Raw genomic sequence first — 18,491 nt, 5'->3', positions numbered from 1 at the left:
CTTTTTAAGTGTTTCTTTGAATCTTTTTGAGTAATAAACATGACAGTATTTCATTTAACGTAATTAACTTATTTACTAAAACTAACAAAGCCACACTAAATTTTACCTTCGTATGTAAATGGTCCAAGTTACAGGCCTACAAGTAATTTCCAGTAATTTTGATCCCTCATAGTTTAAATAGGAAAACAGAACCCATTTAATATGTATACAATTTTTTAAGGGATTCTGCTATTGAAACTCCAACATAAATAAGACCAAATGATATTAATGCCCAAACTTGTTCAGAATAAATCCTGTTATTTAGATATGGTGACTTAGTTGCAGCTTTCACAGAGCTTAAATATGCTTACATGTGACCAGTTCCTGTATGTAAAAATGAGTGCTAAAAAGAAAAAGAATACCCAAAAGGAATCAAATTTCAACGCTGTAACGTGGGGACAAACCCCCAGTTAATAATTCACATGACTTCATTAAATATATTAAAGTGACTGTATGTATGTCCCAACTGAGGTTGGACAGAATTCCTATCATTCTGTGTACAACATGACATCACACCTGCATTAACATATTTGTTACTTTGTACCCAGTAACAAGACAAGAAGACTACGAATAAGCAACCAGGACCAACTTTGTGGTGCTAAGCGAATGGATTTTATTTACACATCTAGTCACCCATTGCTCCATGTGTGGTACAAAAATAAAAGAAATCAATGTGAACATGTGAATTTTGACAGAACAAGAATGTTTACACCCTATTTTAAAATCATTGTTCCAGGTATATAAACTTTGCCTACGAAACAAGTGTGTTACTATATCACGTGCTATGTGCTTTCATAGTTGGGCTACAGTGCAGAACCTGATTTTAAAGGTGCCCCACAGAGTTTTCTTGTAATCTATATTCAATGCAAAGAACATCATTAGTTCACACTGTTAAAATCCTCGAGCTTCACCACATGTGTCACATGTATTCATTTCCTTGCAAAGCTAAATACAATTTCCTGAACCTGAATATTTTCATATTTGGTGAGAAAATTTGGAATAAGCTCAGATCAGAACAGCACGACACGATCTGGACTTGCAGTTTTTATGATGTGCGCACATTTCTACACATTTATTAATAAATGCATGTTACAGTTCTGGATTCATAGATACACATGCTAATTTGGCTAATATACAAGTACATGTAAGCCATCCAGCTCTGCAGTATGATGCTCTTCATCTACTAGATTATTTGTGGAAAACAAATGATTTGGCACATAATTCTGTTCATTGGCACCTTTAAATATCTCTATAGTGAAAAGTCTTCAGAAAGCAAAGGCTTCATGTAGTTAGTGACATTAACATTTGGAACTACTACTGAAAACCGATATAAAAGCATATGGTTCAATGTAAACATTCGGCTGTGTTCAAACAGCTAAATTAAAGGGTTAGAAACGCAATCAAATGATCACAAGAACTGAAAAGTTGAGTGTCACCAGAAAGGCTTACATCAGTGTTCATGTACTGTGTAGCTATCTACAATCTCTACAGAACAACTCGTTTCTGATTTTACTACAGAAACGGTTCACCTTCCCATTTTATTTGCTTCACTTCTTAAATCTGTTTTCCACTTGGTGCCTGTGAGTCAAAGACAGTTGTCCAAATTACATAACATACAGGAAAGATGCTTTTCTTTTATGTACTTTCAAACATACAGTGATAAACATCGGTGGATAAGATTAAAATGGCAAAGTTGCTCTACAGTGATTCCTTATAAAGAGGAGTTTACTTCGGGTGGATGTGGAGACCAGCTGCTGTGGTAATGTACATACATTTGTGTGCAAGTGTCAAACATTCAGAATGTTAGCTGCAATGTAAAGTTGTAATCCTTAACTTTTTAGTGACATCAGATTCTGATTGTACCCAAACCAAACACTGCCCATTTATTGCATTATCAGTAATTTGTGGTAACATCCACACATTAAAATGTGTTACCAGATTCAAAGTGGTCACACATTAAAGGGATTAAATATCCAGGGTTAGTGTCACCTTCCAAGTAAAAGCAATGATACCCAAAGAGTTGATGCTGAAATGCAGGAAAGCTTTAATGTGAACTGTTTGCTGCAGTTCAGCAGGAAAAAATATTTATGTCCACCAACAGAACATTTCCTGCATTTTGTACTGCAGCTTAAGATTTACATCTCACAGGGGGGACCAAACGTGCACAATATCTGTGAAAAAAAACATCACTGAGTGAACAATGCGAATGTGTTTGTCTGTAGCGTAAGCAGCTCCATCAGCTTCAGCCAGGACAGGAATGTTATGGATTACAACTTTACGGACTAAAGGTAACGGTAGATCAGCACAGCTTCACTAATACAAATGTGCATTGTGTTTAATTCTTGATCTCCAGGATGGAAGGATTGTGGTCGAGAATGGCCAAAATGATTTTGTCCATGTACTGCCTCAGACGCAGGTTGATCTCCTCCTGCTCCTTCAAAGCATCCACAAGCTGAGCGAGAAGAGGAATGCATTACAAGCGCAGTTATATCAAGAATAACCATTTCATCCAACCAACAGTAACAGACCAACCTCATCTCTGGAAGCGTTGTCAATCTCAGCTGCCAGGCACTGGGCCTTGGTTTGACAGGAGAACAGGTTCTTGGCCTCGTACAAGCTCAGACTGAGAATCTGAGCGTTTAGGTCGTCGTTTTGATCGCGCAGCTTGTGGTTCTCCTACAGACACAAAGGACCCGGTCCTGACTCGATGTGTGTGTGAATTTGAGAAAGCAGTGAGCTTGAAAAATCTCACAAATATAACCGAGCCATATCCATTACATGTGATTAGGATTGCCTGCCTTTGACTGTGGGTGTATGTCTCACTCTCCCTCCAAACATCACATACACTTGGGTTTCTCTTCAATTTTTCTGAGTTGAAAGGAAGATTTTTACTTCATGAAAATATTGTTTTAATGATTTAATCAAGTATGAAACCACCGCTGGCCAATGCCAGTTTGGCAAAACTGGGTATTAACAGGGAAATGCTGGTAGCCCAAATGAATGGTCATTACCAGTGATGGGAATAATGGCGTTAAAAGTAACGGTGTTACTTTTTTCAGTAACTATTTTTCAACACAGACTGTTGAAGCTGTCTTCAGCTTACTGGGAGATATGGGGGGGGGGGGGAAACAATCGCACAGGTACTGCTGATTGGCTGAGAAAGAATAGAGTAGTCATGGTTAAACCAATCACATGACCAATTTAAGATGACATAGCAAATCCCAGTTAGTGTGTAGTGGATAGTTTTGCTGTGTGTGTCAGAACAATGAGTTGCTGCCATAAAGCCACCAAAGGCAGATAACAGTATAAACGCTGTCTCCAGGTAGAAAACAGGACGAGTGATACACCTGTTGTCAGGCCTGCAGGTATCAGGCCTGTGATGTTCTCCTTTATCTCATGGTGGACAGAAATTATTTTTGCACAAATAGTTTGTGTGGCATCTAGATTGATGTAGAACACCTGATTGTTCTGTAAATAGTTTGAAATGGTTAATTTTTTTTTAAGGTAAATAGCTGCATACAACTTTGTGGTTTGCAAAACTTGTGCATAGATTTGTAAAGTTTACAATGTATATTTGCATTTCAAATTATGAAAATGATTCGTTTGTGGTTGCTACAGTAAAAAATGCAACTTTTTTTCTACTGTTTTTTGTCTGATTTCGGATCAATTGTGCTAATGCAGTATTTCAAAATGAAAAAACAAACAAACTGTAAATTCAGACATGTGAGGTTGTGCTGAAAAGAACGATACCAAACAAGGCGAGGTAAACACTTTTTAAAGCGGTAAAATCAAAAGTAGTCAAAAACAGCCACCCCAGAGGGTTAACCATAACGCAATAGTTACTTTTCCTAGTAATTAGTTACTTTTATAATATTGTAACTAAGTTACTAGTTACTTCTTCAAAAAAGTAACTACAACTAATTACTTTTTCAAAGTAACTTGCCCAACACTGGAGATTACCCTGTGACTGTTGGGAAGAGAAAAACAGACAAGGACACAACAGAGAGCATTTCTGACCTGACAAAGCGCCTTTGGGCTTGCTGTGGACTTTACAACTAAAGACTAATATTTGGCTTCTCTGCAGCTCAACATAAACATAAAAGTTTGAAACCGAAATTGATGTGAGAGCAGTTACGAAATGGAGCGCACGTTACAGGTGGTCAGAATGGGACTTTTACACAGCAAAGTAAAGTTAGCAGGACTGAGCGATCCATCAGTGTATCAACACAGGTTTGGGAGTTCTACTTCAGTATGCTACTTCCCAATACACATTAACGGGGCTCAAGCAGCTCCTTGTTTGGATATATGCATGTTTCAAGAATTTATTTTTTGTGTGGATTAAATAGAAATAAATGAAATGACCCAAATCTGACCATTGTGGAATTAAAAGTAGAAGAGAAAGTCTTTTCTGCAATGAGGAAGAACAAGGATGAGTGTGTTCTGTGTGGACCTGTTTCAGTCTCTTCACTTCATGTTCCATTTCCATCTCCCTGGTTTTGGCGTTGAACTCAGACAGCCCCTTGCCTTTCCCAGGATGTTCCATCTCCAGTTTAAACAACTGCAGATACTCGAGCTCCCGACGGAGATCATCAATCAGCTGCAGACAAAACAGTCGGTCAAACAACTCTAACATGTTCCACATTAACCTTTTCTTATCTTACCTGGTGACTACAGTGGGAAATGAAGTTATTTTCATAGAAATGATTGCCTGGGAGGAGTGTCTCACCTCCTGCATGGACTCTTTTTCCTTCTGAAACTCGTGGCGGTTTTGCCAGAGCTTGTCCATTATCTTCCTGTACAGGTCCATCTCATCTTTCAGCCTCAAACTAGTGTCCTCCAGTTTGTCTGTCACCCTCTGCTTCTCCTGCAAAATACACAAGTCAGGAAACAGTGGCTGAGAAAAAGAAACACTCATGTTTTTATGATATATGTAGGAAAATTCGCAACATTTGAGATATGGAAACCTAGCAGCAACCAAGATGAGTACAGACAAACTAAAAGAAAAAAGCTTGTCAAGGTGAAACTACTCATGAAGTTTATATAAAATAATAAAAGGATTACATCATGATGACACAGGAAGATACTTCAGCATACCTGATCCATTTTTTCAGTCTGAGACTTGAGTCTGCACACATTCAACTTCATCTCTGTATTCTCTTCTTCTAACTGCTGTAACCTTAGGGTGAACAAACGCAAACAGCTTTAGTTTGGTATCACAGGTACCCCAGTGAACTTTAACCTCCTAAGACCTGAACTCTTTCATGGCATGCATTTTCAATTTCTCTTTGCTATTTGGGCTGATTGAGACCTGATGAATATAAAAAGAATTACCTGTTTTGTATTGTTTTTTACCAGATTTTTGTTTCTGAGAAAAATGAGATCCAAAAATGAGGACATTTGTTTTAAATGTTGATAGAAGTGGCAGTATAATGTCCCTGTAAGCGGATATTAGGCCCTTGTAGAGCACAAGGGCTCTACAAGGGCCTGACAACCCAAAATGTGATGTCCACATATATGGACGCCAGGCCCTAGGAGGTTAAAAGACATGAGTAAGGCTTGGTGTTTTTAAAGTGCCAGAACGCTGACCGTCTTTGATCAGCACAGCAGCTTGTAAATTTGCGCTGCACATTTCCTTATTTCCTGTCTTAATAGCAGGCAACGGCAGGGTAACAAGGCTAACAGCAGTTTCATTTCATGAGACCTACAGCCAATCAGTGTCTGTGGTAGTTTATGGTTACAGAATGCCTGCCTTAACAGCAGATGTGTAGTTGATCTTGTATCAGAGCCAAATCTAGCACCAGCCTGTTTAGGAGTTGGATTATGGGGGAAACTTCCCTTCAGGTAAATTGCTGGTTAGTTTACCTGTTACAGAGCAGCTCTATCTCTGTGTTTCTATCTCTCTCCATCTTGGTGTAAGCCTCCCGGTGTTTCTTCACCTCTTCTTTGAGACTCTCTGCAGACTTTGTCTCTGCATCCTTCACCTGCTCCTCTAGCTCATGAACCCTTGGAAGCAAAAACACAGAGGTCATTCAGACTGGTACAGACTAGTCAGCTAGAACCAAAATGCTGCACAGGTTTATATAAGATCTATGGACTAATTCACATCACATATATCTCATATCTGCACCACTTGTAAAGAATGATCAAACAGGTGCAATTAATGTTATTTGTATGAAAATAAACACCACGCCTTTTTGTACAGGAACCAAACCCAGCCAAAGCACCCACTCAGCTCAAGTATTCTTACCTGTGCACAAGGTGGGTGTTGTCATGCTTGAGTTTAGACTTGAGGTCATTGTTGGCCAGACTGTCACTTTCCAGTTCGGTCACCTTTTTCTCCAGGTAGCTGACCTGAGTGACACATCACACAGGTAAGGCCTAAAGGTTAAAGAGCATCTTCTTCATTTGCATACAGACATTCCCAGTATGCCTCTACACAGCTCGTTGTTAACAGGAGATTAATCGCCCGTTTTAAATTGATCCATCCTCCTACACACTAACACTATTTTCCCCACCTCACAGACTTCAATTTATTTCAGCATTGTTTTTATTTTTCATTAGCTAAAACGAGGCTGCTGCTTCACCAGTTAGACTCTTAGTTTGTGACAGTAGTCCTTGTTCTGCTCTGGAGATGTGCTATGAGCTAGAGGATCATCCAGCAGGTGAAGATTATTATGTGTTTACTTTCTCTGTGATGTCAAGGTCACAGGAGTCGATACTGTCTGTGAACAGATCCTCTGTGCTGCTGCCCTGACTGGACCCAAACACGCTGTGATTGGCCTGGAACAGCTGACTGCAGGGAGAGAGAAAACACCCGAGAAACAGGAGACATCATATTTACACTGCATAAACATGTAAATCCCGTATATGCTTTGCATTAGTGTCTACTACCACCATGTTCTTCAGTGGCTGCATTTTTTATATTGTAACGAGAAAGATGCCAAAACTAAGCAACAGTTTATGATATCTACAGTGCACAGATGATTTAGAGCAGCAAGAATTTAAAAAGGCGCTTTGTAAGAACGTCAGGTCACTCACCGTCCAAATGCCGTGCTGGAAATCTTCCTGTTAGGACTGAAAAAACAGGAGAGGAACCGAGTCACACATACTGACAGTAACACAGGCTTCAACTATCCATTTTAATAATCCAAAAGCCTTTGCTACAACTCTATTTGCTGGTAGTAAAATTAGTGCAATGACACCTCTGCTTTCATTCACACAGTGGTTTCAAACAATGTTCTTCTGTGGTTGCCATACGATACAGTTTTAACCACAGTCAGTGTTCTTGTTTCAGCTGTATTGCTGTTCGCACACAAGACAAAAACTCACAACCAGTCATCCCGCCACATTGGGATACAGTTGCTATAGCAACAACTCGAGCTCACCCTTTGATGTGGATGCAGCATCTGATGCCAAGAATGAATAAGAGGGGATTTAGCTGGATGGCTAAGACAGCTAATCCAAGCTTTGTGACATTAGGGCGATGCTGAGGCAGCAAGAGTCATTACCATTACCAATAGCTCCAAAAAAATAGATAACTGTACGAATGTGCTATACTGACTGGTAAATTAAAGCTTGATCTTTTAGGCTAAGCTCTCTCCTCCCTGCCTGCATTAGCACTGATGCTACACCATCAGTCTTACGAACAAGACTGCAGCGTACTTGAAACATCTCTATCTAATCCCAGAGGGTCGAATCCACCGTTTTCTCACTGAAAATGAAGGCCTCATACTCGGAAGTGCTTCCCTGTCTTGAAAGGGTAATCAGGTGTTCCACGGTTAGCATGGTAGCCACGTTGGTCCTCTTGGACCCGGGGCTCAAGGCTGAGTAGTGTGATACCCCAATGATGAACACACACCATTTTTTCTTTTTTAAAAATCTGAAATTCATTCAGTCTTAGGATGAAGACAGTTCCAGGTCACTCCCAGAAATGAACATCAGTGAATGTGTGCTCCACCTGTTGGCCTTGAGGTTTCTCAGTCGAGCCTCCAAGTCATTGAGTAGATTCACTTTCTTGCAGCACTGCGAACAGTAGATGTCCAGCAGCTCACTGTTATACAGCTGCCGCATCTTTTGAGGGGTGTGGCCAGCACTGGAATTATAAAGAATGAATTGATTAATGTCCACATATATAATCAAATATAAATAAGCATGTCTGAAAAAGTGAAAGTCAGCTTCTTGCTGTTAGCTATAGATATTTGCAATGTCTGCAGAGCACATTGGCATGCGTCAATGAAATGTCTTCCAGTCTCTACTTCATAGGTGTCAAACTGTGGCCCGCGGGCCAAATTTGGCCCGCAGCCTAATTACATTTGGCCCGTGAAGCCATACCAAAAATACTATCAGAGCTGGCCTACTGGTATTATACAGCTAATATATATATTGTTTAGTATTAAGCTTTGCTTGTTCCATATTCAGTTTTTCAGCAAAACGTGTTTGAGTCCATAAGAAAAGATTCATTCTTAAATCTGGAGGAATAAATATATTTCAATAAATATTAACGTTAGCCCGCGACTTTGTTCCAGTTTTGAACTTTGGCCCACTGTGTATTTGAGTTTGACACCCCTGCTCTACTTTTTCAAGCCATGGTTCAGAAAACTTGCAGTACTGTCTAAAACAATGCACTGCATTCAAATCAAACAGGCCCATTGTTAACAGCTCTGTGCTTTTCTCTTTAGGACAAGCAAACAGCCAAAAAGTCTGATTTGTCTTTTTCTGCATGAAAACTGGGTCTTAAGATATGTTTGTATGTAATTCTGCGTGTGCATACGATTAAGGGAGTGCTTCCTTCTCATCAGACACCAACCTGGAGGGAAGCGAGGATCCAAGATCTGAGAAACCATTTGTTCGTGTTTCTTCTTCAGGGCAAGGGCTGCTGGGAGTAAAATCTACATCCTCCCCTTCACCGTAGTCTTCAAACTGCTCCTCTCTAGAGATGACGGGCGCAGACGCTGAGCCAATCAGGCGGCTAGGGTTGCATTCCAAAACAAAACAATTAAAGGGGAAAAAAACAAACCCACAATCAAAAGAAATTCTAAGTCTTCCTAAAGTCCCAACTCAGACTGGTTATGACTGACCTGCGTTGCCGTGTTGGGTGAAGCGAGTCAGAGCTGTTGCCATTTTCAGTGCTGCTGTCCATGTCGCACTCGCCATCAGCACACGTGCTTTCCTGGTAGGACCGTGTACACATGATAATTGGAGGACCAAGCTTTGCCTCACCATTCTGAACATACAAGAAAAATTATGTGAATTAGGATTAAAAATCGAACTTTACAGGACTTCAGAAATAGAAGTAACAGTCACATTAGACACTTCAACACAAGGCATCGCTTCAACAGGACAAATTGAATTATAAGTTAACTTTACATTTTTTTTTCAATTTCAAAGCAGAAACCCTTGAGTTCAAAATCACATCATCACACAGAGATGTTTACTAAAATCACATGTAAACAGTTATTCAAAGAACAGCTAAAATCATGCATGAGATACAAGTCCGATACAGTGCCTAGTCACTGATTACACTGAACAACGGATCATCAGCATCTTAATATATAGTTCTTAGAAATATACATTTCAAATAAAAAAATGCGAAGATTATAATCTTGCTTACAAGGAAACTGTCATGAACCACTGTGTGTAAAAACATAAAAGGTGAAGAGGGGCGATGAAAACAGCTGGGGAACAAAACACAGCTGAGAATAATCAGGTAATAAGAGAGGCAGGAAAACTGAACCTTTCAAAGTAAAGGCAGGAAGTAGCTAAAGGAAGAAAACAGGCCAAAATACACACACAATAAAGTAACAAAAGGGAAAGACAACTAGATATAAGACACGAGGAGCCAAAATAAGCTCAGGGTCACCAGTAACTAAAAATTAAGGCAAAAATGACAAGACTTAAATTACAAAGGAATTAACAGCAACAACACAAACAGAAAACTAAATACTATCAATAAAAGAAACCTAATACAAAGATGACCTCAAACTAGAAAGAATCCCACTGCATTTAGACGAATCCAGCAATAAGATCCAGGAATGTCAGCCTACATTTATTAAAAGGCTATTTAGAGAAATCAGTCTTGCCTTCCTGTGCTTATTTTAGCAGATTTAATCAAACAATGAAGTTTTAAGGGTTAAACCACAGTTTAAATAGAAATTTAAAAATGTTTCTGCTTGTAATCTACTGTTGTTTCAATACCCCATCACATACTAACTGTATGAGACGTACAAACTCAAAGAATTTCAGATGTTTAAGTTTGATCTCAAGATATTTAAGATGACTTTAATTGTCCAAACATTGGATATTACTAACAATATCCAATGTTTGGACCTTTGTGATTAGCATTAAGGTTAGCTTTAGGTGTGAGCCAAACATTTTCCCCAGAAATCACTAAAGCAAAGAGGGGAGTTTAAATCAGCGACACAAAGCGACGGCTTTAAGAGAGAAACAGCAGTACAGCTGGTATTCTGACCTGCTCTCATGATTTGAACAGAATATGATGAAGTTGTATTTGAGGTAGTGTCTTGGGCTGATTTATCATGTGGGAGTTAGCGTGCCCCAGATAGTATATTATTAATAAATCATGCTGCTGTCTGGCTTAACCCCACTGTAGTACCATGACAAGGTCACACCCAAGCGCTCTTTCACACACACAAAGTCAAGTTTCTCATCATTACCAGTAAAAGCAGTGGCTCCATACTCTGTTCTTACTTAGGATTCTGCTGGATTGTGGAAGTATGTTCACATATAAAGACACAAGACAGACATAATATGGCATCTGAGGGACTGCTACCCACCTTTCACTCATTAATTAAACACATCTTTGTCTGTGATGAAGGGGTGTGGGAGCATATGTATATATATTTATATATATACACACACACAAAATAACATAATATATCCCAATTCATCCACACACAGAAACGCCATATAAAATGAAAAACAACTTTAAGCTTTGTGCCAGTCTGTGTGCTTTTCCTTTATTGGACTAATCTTCTCTTTCAAAAAGTTAGAAATCAGTTAGTCTGACACATTCGTGCAACTTACCAAATAAGTGTGGACACCATCTCACTCATCTCCAATACAAAGTCACAAATCACACTAATGAGTGTGTACGTGTGAATGCATCTGCTGTGGTGGAGCTAAAAACAAAAATCTACTGTATTCCCAATGCCTGAAGGCTCAGTGTCCTCAGAGCTTAGACACAAATAAATACGACTGCAGCTCCAGCAGTAATGTAGAAAGCACAGCGAAGCTTTAGCTGGGACAAAACCACACCTCGGCTCTCTCGCTCTCTCTCGCTCTCCGTCTCGCTCTTGTCTCGCTCATCCTCTTGTTGCTAAGCAACGATCCAGTTAGGCTAATCTCTATGAGGGACATAATCAGCCACGCACAGCAACATACATTTCACACAGTAAATTTATGATACAAAAATAATTGAGATATATTTAAGGTAGTACACATGCTAGGAACCAGCAGCATCTTCAGAGCTGTATGGAAGCCCAGCAGTACAGGTTTATATAAAAAAAATTGTTTCTGAAAAGTCAGTCACTATATCATATTTTTGACACTTAAACTCTGGTGTTTAGGTAAGAAATCAGTGCCTCGTGATTTTCATTTATTATGAATATAAATCTAAACCTTGAGAAACACTGTTCTAAATGAACAGTTATCGATGATCTTAGCTTCACTGCTGAATTATTGCTGTTTCACTCCATGTAAACAATGTCCACTTTCACTCTGACATCTGAGTTTACAAAAACTTTAAAAAGTGTCTTTAAAATAATTTGCAGTATTAACGGAGACGTTTCAGGGTGTGTTTTCACATCATGCCACAGAATTATGTGCACCATTGAAGATCCAATCACCTGGTATATATAGCCATTGTCTGTGACAGATGGCTGGCTGGAGGCATGGCTGCGAGGACCCACGGTCATCTTCATTATTTCTTCACAACCTAGGAGGACAAGTGTGGGGAGGAAAGTAAATAATAAGAGGGGAAATAACATAAGCAGATGTTTCCTCTGTAATAAAACCAGTAAGAATATTTGTTGTAATTTGAGCTACGTGAATAAAGTGGTATCATCTTCAATGTTTACATGTTTCATTTTATAATATCCAAACTCTTTTTGTCATTTTCAAGGTAAAATGGGCCATGTAGCATTAGAAGAAGAGTATGGAGCAGATTGTTTCCATTCTGACAGTTACATGAAAGTGCTGACAACACTATGATGTCTGTATAAACAACACAAGTGTGAGGTCAGCAGATGTTTGTCTTAGCTTAGCAAGAAAACTAAATAGTAGAAAACAGTTTACCGAGCTTTAACTAAATGTGACAAGGTTACAAAGTTACAAAGCTCACACATCTTCTCATGACAGAGAGCAGGACAATCAAAGTCCATGTCTCACCTTTGATAGCAAACACTCCGTGGCAAAAGTCTTTGAAGTTGATTTTCCCATGAGCGTTAGGATCCAGGTACCTTGTCAACTTCTTCACCTGCAAGACACAAAAGTAAAGTCAGCCTTTTCTAAAGGAAACCCGCTTTAATAAAAACACAGAAGGTAACTCGTACCCTTGTTAACTGACATCAGCAAAAATCTTAAAGGTGTGCATAGAAAAATATTAGACGATTCACACAAGTACATCAACCACGTTTTACTGTTAGAGGCGTCTGAAGAGACACCAGGGTCCAGGTTCACAAAGACTGCCTGTAACTACGGATTACATAAACCAAACAGCCGACTTCACAAAGAACTCCAGATTTATCCTACTTTTCTGGAAAAAGTGGCAGACTGAATAAAAAGTATCGAGTCCCTGTTTTCCCCTCCAGAAGATGCCAGCCACGGTAAAGTAGGAAACATCCTATTGCATAAAATTAATAATAAACTGCACAGCTATTACTGATGTCCTTAGATTAGGGCTGTTTTTTTTTTGTTTTTTTTTTTATCTTCATACATCAAAATGGAACTTAAAACACTTTTTTTCTATTTATTTGTATCTACATTACTGAAAAAAATAAAAAATATAAAAATTTTATGAAAATAATTGAAAATCTATGTTGTAAAGGAAAAATTTCCTGGAAAAAAGAAATTATCTGGGATGTTTATCCTCATATGCAACAATGAGTACTCTGACAGTACTACTACTACTACCCTGATATAGACTGTCAGATGTCAGAGTGGCCCCTTGGAGGCTCAAATGGAGTGAGACAACTCTGACAACTAAAATCTAAAATGTGACAAATTTGTAGTTTTATTTGTAAAAGTAAAGAAGCTTTTAGGATCGCTGTTCTGTTGACACAAAGATGAAATAAGTCAAAAGAGGATTATAGCTCCGGGTCTGGAAAGTGGTGGAACTACTCTGTGACACAGGCTTTGATCTTGCTCTCAGCTTTCTCAGTGAGGATAAAAAAGATGAAAATAACCAGTTAAGAGCTGAGGGTATACTGTGGGACAAGTTGTGTTATGTCAGCATCTATAGAAGCACAAACGGACACGTCCTGGAGTTCAGTGTCACGTTATCACAGAGGATTAAATGTAAACGTCAGCAGCTGTCTACCTGGTTTGACTTCAAAAACCTGAAGACTCTTTAATGTCACACGAGCAGAAACCAGACACTACAAACCTCTTACAGCATTAGAATTCACGAGAGGCTCTCTTGGGTCCTCATTTTCAACTTTAATCCAAAAGACAAAAAAGGTCCATCCAATGCCAACAAAACTCAATGCATGTATATAATAAAACCATGACAACAGTATTTTGTACAAAACCAGAAAGTAGCGCCACTGTGGATCTGACACTCACAGGACGGTTAGACAGGAGAGAGCTTCAGGAACAAATACTCAAAACAGAAATACAGACTGCAGCCAACAGAGCACACTAGAAATGCAGCCCACTAACTTACTTTGGCATCTTTAAATTAAGGTTAAAACTCTTTTTTTTTCTTTTTTTTTAAAATTAGGTGTTTTTTCTATGTAGCATCAGAAAAATGTGAGGAAAGTTAGATCGAGACCACAAACCTGACACAATTATCAATAATTTAATTTTACCTCAGGGTAACGAGACTGCTGCAAGCTCAAACTAATAACAAGAACAAAGGAAGACAACGAGAGGCTACTGGGGAACCAAGTCCACACAAATATAGCACCTCATTGTACTTATACAGGTACCTCGATCTGTCACTAGGTACAGAGGGGCGCTGCTACTAGGGGCGCTTTTAGCTTCGCTTCCTGTACCTTACAAAGATAAGTTTTCATTCGTGTACCTTCATACAGTACTACAGGGTACATTAAAATAGTGCAAACGTGCAAAATATAAAAAAGTAAGAGATGAAAATGGAAATATACAGCTCAGAGTGCTGAAACATTTCATATCATGTTTTTACAAAGACTATAAAATGTAGTATTGTATTCAATGGCTAAAGAAAAGTACAAGAAGCTAATAAACTAAAAGGATTCATATTACGTTTATGGATGCTGCTTTTAATTTCCCCAAATAAAAGCTCTGAGTGGAGTGCTCTTTGCCAGCCAGCTCTCATATCTCAGATTTTGTGTTTCACAAACATTTAACAACACAGTACATCAGCGGTAGACCTTTCCAATTGGTCTGAAAATAGTTTTTACCATACAGTGAGAAGATAATTCTGCCAAAGGGGAAAACAACAATGATTCAGTGTCAGGCTTTCAGCCAGGAAACGTATTAGACCCAGCGACTGCGACAAGAGGGATTCTGTGCTAATAAACGTCGCACTTGTTTCACATAGTGGTGTCCATCTACTTAACATGAAATGTGCAACGCTTCAGAGAACAGTGAGAGGAGGGAAGAAAGTAACGTCTAAATATAGAATAGAGAGCTCACCAGATCCCAGTTGGCCGTGTCCACATTAAAGTGATGAATAGTTTAGTCTGCCATGTTGAGTGGACATAGATGAAAAGATATCAGGTGTTTTCGTATGTATAAAAAGAAATCAACAGCAATGAAGTATTGGTGGCCTATGTATTAAAATGAGCATGTTTTTCACATATTGCATTGAAAAGAATAAACCAATCGTTTTGGGTCATGCTGAATAAAACATGAAGTTCATTTTGTAAATTCTGATCATTCTAATTGTCAAAAAGAGGATAACTGGAGTATATTCAATTACATATCATTAACCAAAGCATGCATAATCTTACTAAGAGCGATCTCTCACTCATCACGTCTATTTTTCAAAGACCAAAGTGGCGATGACAGAAATGCTCATCTCTGTGCTGTTAGTGTCTCTGGGTGTTACTATAGGTACATTCTCCTTTATATTATCTATGGTCAGAAGCAGATCAATGAAAAAGCTACATTAGTGTTGCATGCACATACACTCACCAGCCACTTAGATACAGCTGTTCAAACTGAACATCAATGCAAATAATCTGATCAGATCGAACGGCAGCAGTTCAATGTGTTTAGACATGTGATAAAGACAGCCTGCTTAAGTCCTAATCGAGTACCACAATGGGAAAGCAATGTGATTTAAGTGATTCCAAACATACAGGGTTGTTTGTGCCAGATGGCCTGAGTCCTGCCAGCTAAGAACAGGAAAGTCTGGATACGGTTCACACAGACTCACCAAAACTGGACAGCAGAAGATCATAAGAATATTACCTGGTCGAATCGTGACGTTCAGATTGTAGGCTCATAATTTTGTATAAACAACATGAAAGCATGGATCCATCCTGCACTGCCTTCAGGTTGGTATTGGTAGTTTAATAGTGTGGGAATATTTTCTTATGAGACTTTTGGCCCTTTAGTAGCAACTGAGCATAAATCCTACATTGTACCTGAGAGTTGTTGCTGATCATGTGCATTACTTTATGAGCAGCAGAATGCAACACAAGTCACAAATTTCAAACTGGTTTCTTGAACATGACAGGGAGTTTATTGCACTTAAATGGCCTACACCGTCACCAGATATCAGTCCAATAGAGCGTGGGATGGGGTGGAATAGGGGATCTGTAGCAACTGTGTGATATTATCATGTCAACATGGAGTTTCCTGCACCTTGATAATTCTATGCCATGCAGGATTACGGGAGTTCTGAAGGCAAAATGACATCCAACCCAGTAGTAACGAGGTATACCTAATAAAGAGGCATGCAGGTGTATGGTCGAAATGAGCACAATAGGATTTGTTTATTTTAGATGATAAAATATAAAAATGTACATCTTTAGCAGTAAATTTCTACACAAAACATACAGAAATATGTCTTCAAAAATATGATGAAATAATACAGGATGTGTGTATAACCCACGATCCACAGACGCTGCTGGAACAAACAGAAATGCAGAGCTGCTGGTGTTCTCCTGAGTTGTTTTGAGCAGCTGAGCAGATCATTTAATTACTTAATAATCAACCAATCCACTTGCGGAGATCTAGTGAAGCTCCCGTTCCCATGGAGACAAAGCACAGAGATGAGTGGAAGTGCACGAGGGGAGGAGCGACATGAGGAAGTAGCTTCATTTTAGCATGGCTGAGCTATTTTTAGTGATGTGTCCTGGGTTTTCAGCCGCTGTTGCACTTTAAAGCAAACTCCACAGTCACAAGCAGACATCACTCCACCTTTTCAAATATGTAAACTCAATCAGCAAAGGACTGGAAACACTTGCAGACTAAGCCCGCTTAAAGTCATCAGTTATTATTTATATAGCTTTCTTATTTATGTAAACCTGAACAACAACAAGCATATTTCTAAATAAATTGAAGATCTACTCTGTGTGTGTGTGTATATATATATATATATATATATATATAGTTAGGTCCCTGGTTCGGGACTATAGCCCTGCTTGGGGTTATTATCATGGCACACAAAAATCATCATCCAATATGGAAAATTATATAATTCTGCTACAGAAAATATTAAATACTCTTTGATAAAATACTACATCACTTCACATATTTGGGGCTGTAATAAAATGTTACATAGCATCACATTTTTCATTAGCTGCTCCCTGACAGCTCAACGGGTCAGAAGCATGACAAAGATATGGTGCATCTCCAGGATCAACTCTGACCACTGAAGCAAGGCTCATCGATGGTTAATCACGGTAACTATGTGTGGAAATCTACGTGTGGCTCGGCCTTTCCTAATGTTGTGAGGCTGGAACAGTTTAAGTGAATGGGAAACGCAAGACAAAGCATGTCAGCCACCACCGAGGATGTCAAGTCTCCTGTAGCCTGTCCTATGTCATACCGCAGCAAATAAGCTGCTGGCACCTCTAACACACCTGTGACTGTTAATAAGCAGGACAGGTTGTCTGTTGTTAAAAGCTCCACGTATTACAGAGTCACCATATTGGAAACATTATACGAATATGAATGCAGATGTGCTATTTGTCCTTTGTTACCCAGTCCCTTCCAGCCTCTCACCTCGTCTCCTTGACCGAATTGAAGACCGAGGTCCATCAAGTGCTCCACCCGGATGAAGCCGTCAGCATCCTCGTCACAGACGTCGAAAACCTCCTTGAGCCTCCTCAAAAACTGTATGAGCTGTTCTTGTTCGGGAAAGGCACGTCCTTCCATTATACAGGCTTCGCGCTGCACACACACACAGCTTATATTCTGGTTTTCCTCAATCAAACGGACTGTAAGACACCGACTCCGACGGTCGCCATCACCATCCCAGCCTTCAGCTCCGCCGGACCGACTGGTACCGCTACTGTTATACAAGCAGCACGGCACGCTCAAGAGGCGCGAGGAGTGTCGGAAATACGCGACGACTTACGAGTTCGTCACGAGGCATTACGTCACAGGCCAGTTGCTAATTCATAATCCAGGTGTGCTGTCACTTTCCTCCCGCTTTTGACGACAATGTATAAAATGTATGGAAGCCCAGTTTGGCCAATAATAAAAGAACTATATGACACACAAGATTGAAATACTCAATCATACCATGTAAGACTATTTAGCCTACCACATGAAAACTAAGCAATAAGAATATTTAATTAACATTGGGAAACAAAAAAGTCGACTTAATTTAAACATAAAATTAGTATAAATAGTACAAATTAACATAAATGTTAGCTACTATAACTGAACTCTAAACTAACCACGTCGTAAAAAGAATTTTTAGTATATGACTGACTTCCAGAAAACTGAATAAGAAAACTTAAGAATGAATGTATTATTTGGAAACGGTAATATTTCAAGCGGACAAATACTGCTCAAAAAATTAAAGGAACACATAAATCACCGGTTGGATCTAGATGAATGAAATGTTCACCTTGAAAACCTTCACTGACGTACATTAGGTAATTTGTTGAGAACAAAATGACAACAGTCAGTGAAAACACAATCGTTTAAGTGCTGGATTTGAGGGAAAAAAGAAAATCACAACAGTTAAAGTTGAAAAGTGTGTGTTTTGTTAATTATCAGCATAATTACATTTTAGGTTAAACACTTTTTCAAAATCAATTCTCAGCAAGGTC

The 18,491-nt window shown here is 39.1% G+C and overlaps 1 protein-coding gene across 2 annotated transcripts; it reads right to left on the bottom strand.

The window, feature by feature from the left end:
• Positions 1-628: 628 nt before the first annotated feature.
• rab11fip4a (RAB11 family interacting protein 4 (class II) a) lies at positions 629-17,814 on the bottom strand. 2 transcript variants are annotated; one of them, XM_085270236.1, is made up of 15 exons: positions 17,434-17,814; positions 12,445-12,532; positions 11,904-11,992; positions 9,117-9,262; positions 8,846-9,007; positions 7,997-8,131; positions 7,078-7,113; positions 6,724-6,832; positions 6,287-6,390; positions 5,902-6,042; positions 5,134-5,215; positions 4,766-4,903; positions 4,490-4,636; positions 2,572-2,715; positions 629-2,491 (listed from the first exon to the last, which is right to left on the bottom strand). In XM_085270236.1, exons 1-15 carry the CDS (start codon positions 17,584-17,586, stop codon positions 2,375-2,377), a joined length of 1,791 nt encoding a protein of 596 aa, XP_085126362.1. In that variant the 5' UTR covers positions 17,587-17,814; the 3' UTR covers positions 629-2,374. The 2 variants fall into 2 exon arrangements, with proteins under 2 accessions (XP_085126362.1, XP_085126364.1); XM_085270238.1 differs by lacking the exons at positions 11,904-11,992; positions 12,445-12,532; positions 17,434-17,814 and adding an exon at positions 9,650-9,801.
• Positions 17,815-18,491: the final 677 nt, after the last annotated feature.

Source organism: Mchenga conophoros, linkage group LG4 (genome assembly GCF_057382185.1).
Source record: "Mchenga conophoros isolate Kocher_MC1m ecotype Shallow Benthic linkage group LG4, M_conophoros_male_GT1.1, whole genome shotgun sequence".
NCBI classification, from domain to species: Eukaryota; Metazoa; Chordata; class Actinopteri; order Cichliformes; family Cichlidae; genus Mchenga; species Mchenga conophoros.
Note: the sequence above shows the minus strand (reverse complement) of the source record. Positions and strands in the feature narration are given on the sequence as shown.

What these genes read in the sequence shown, in the direction of transcription:
- rab11fip4a (XM_085270236.1), bottom strand. Translation starts at nt 17,586, where the DNA reads ATGGAAGGACGTGCCTTTCCCGAACAAGAACAGCTCATACAGTTTTTG. An exon ending in AAAAAGAGTCCATGCAGGAG is followed by an intron (nt 4,637 to 4,765) that starts GTGAGACACTCC and finishes TTTTGTCTGCAG; the next exon opens with CTGATTGATGATCTCCGTCG. An exon ending in AAGTGAAGAGACTGAAACAG is followed by an intron (nt 2,716 to 4,489) that starts GTCCACACAGAA and finishes TTGTGTCTGTAG; the next exon opens with GAGAACCACAAGCTGCGCGA.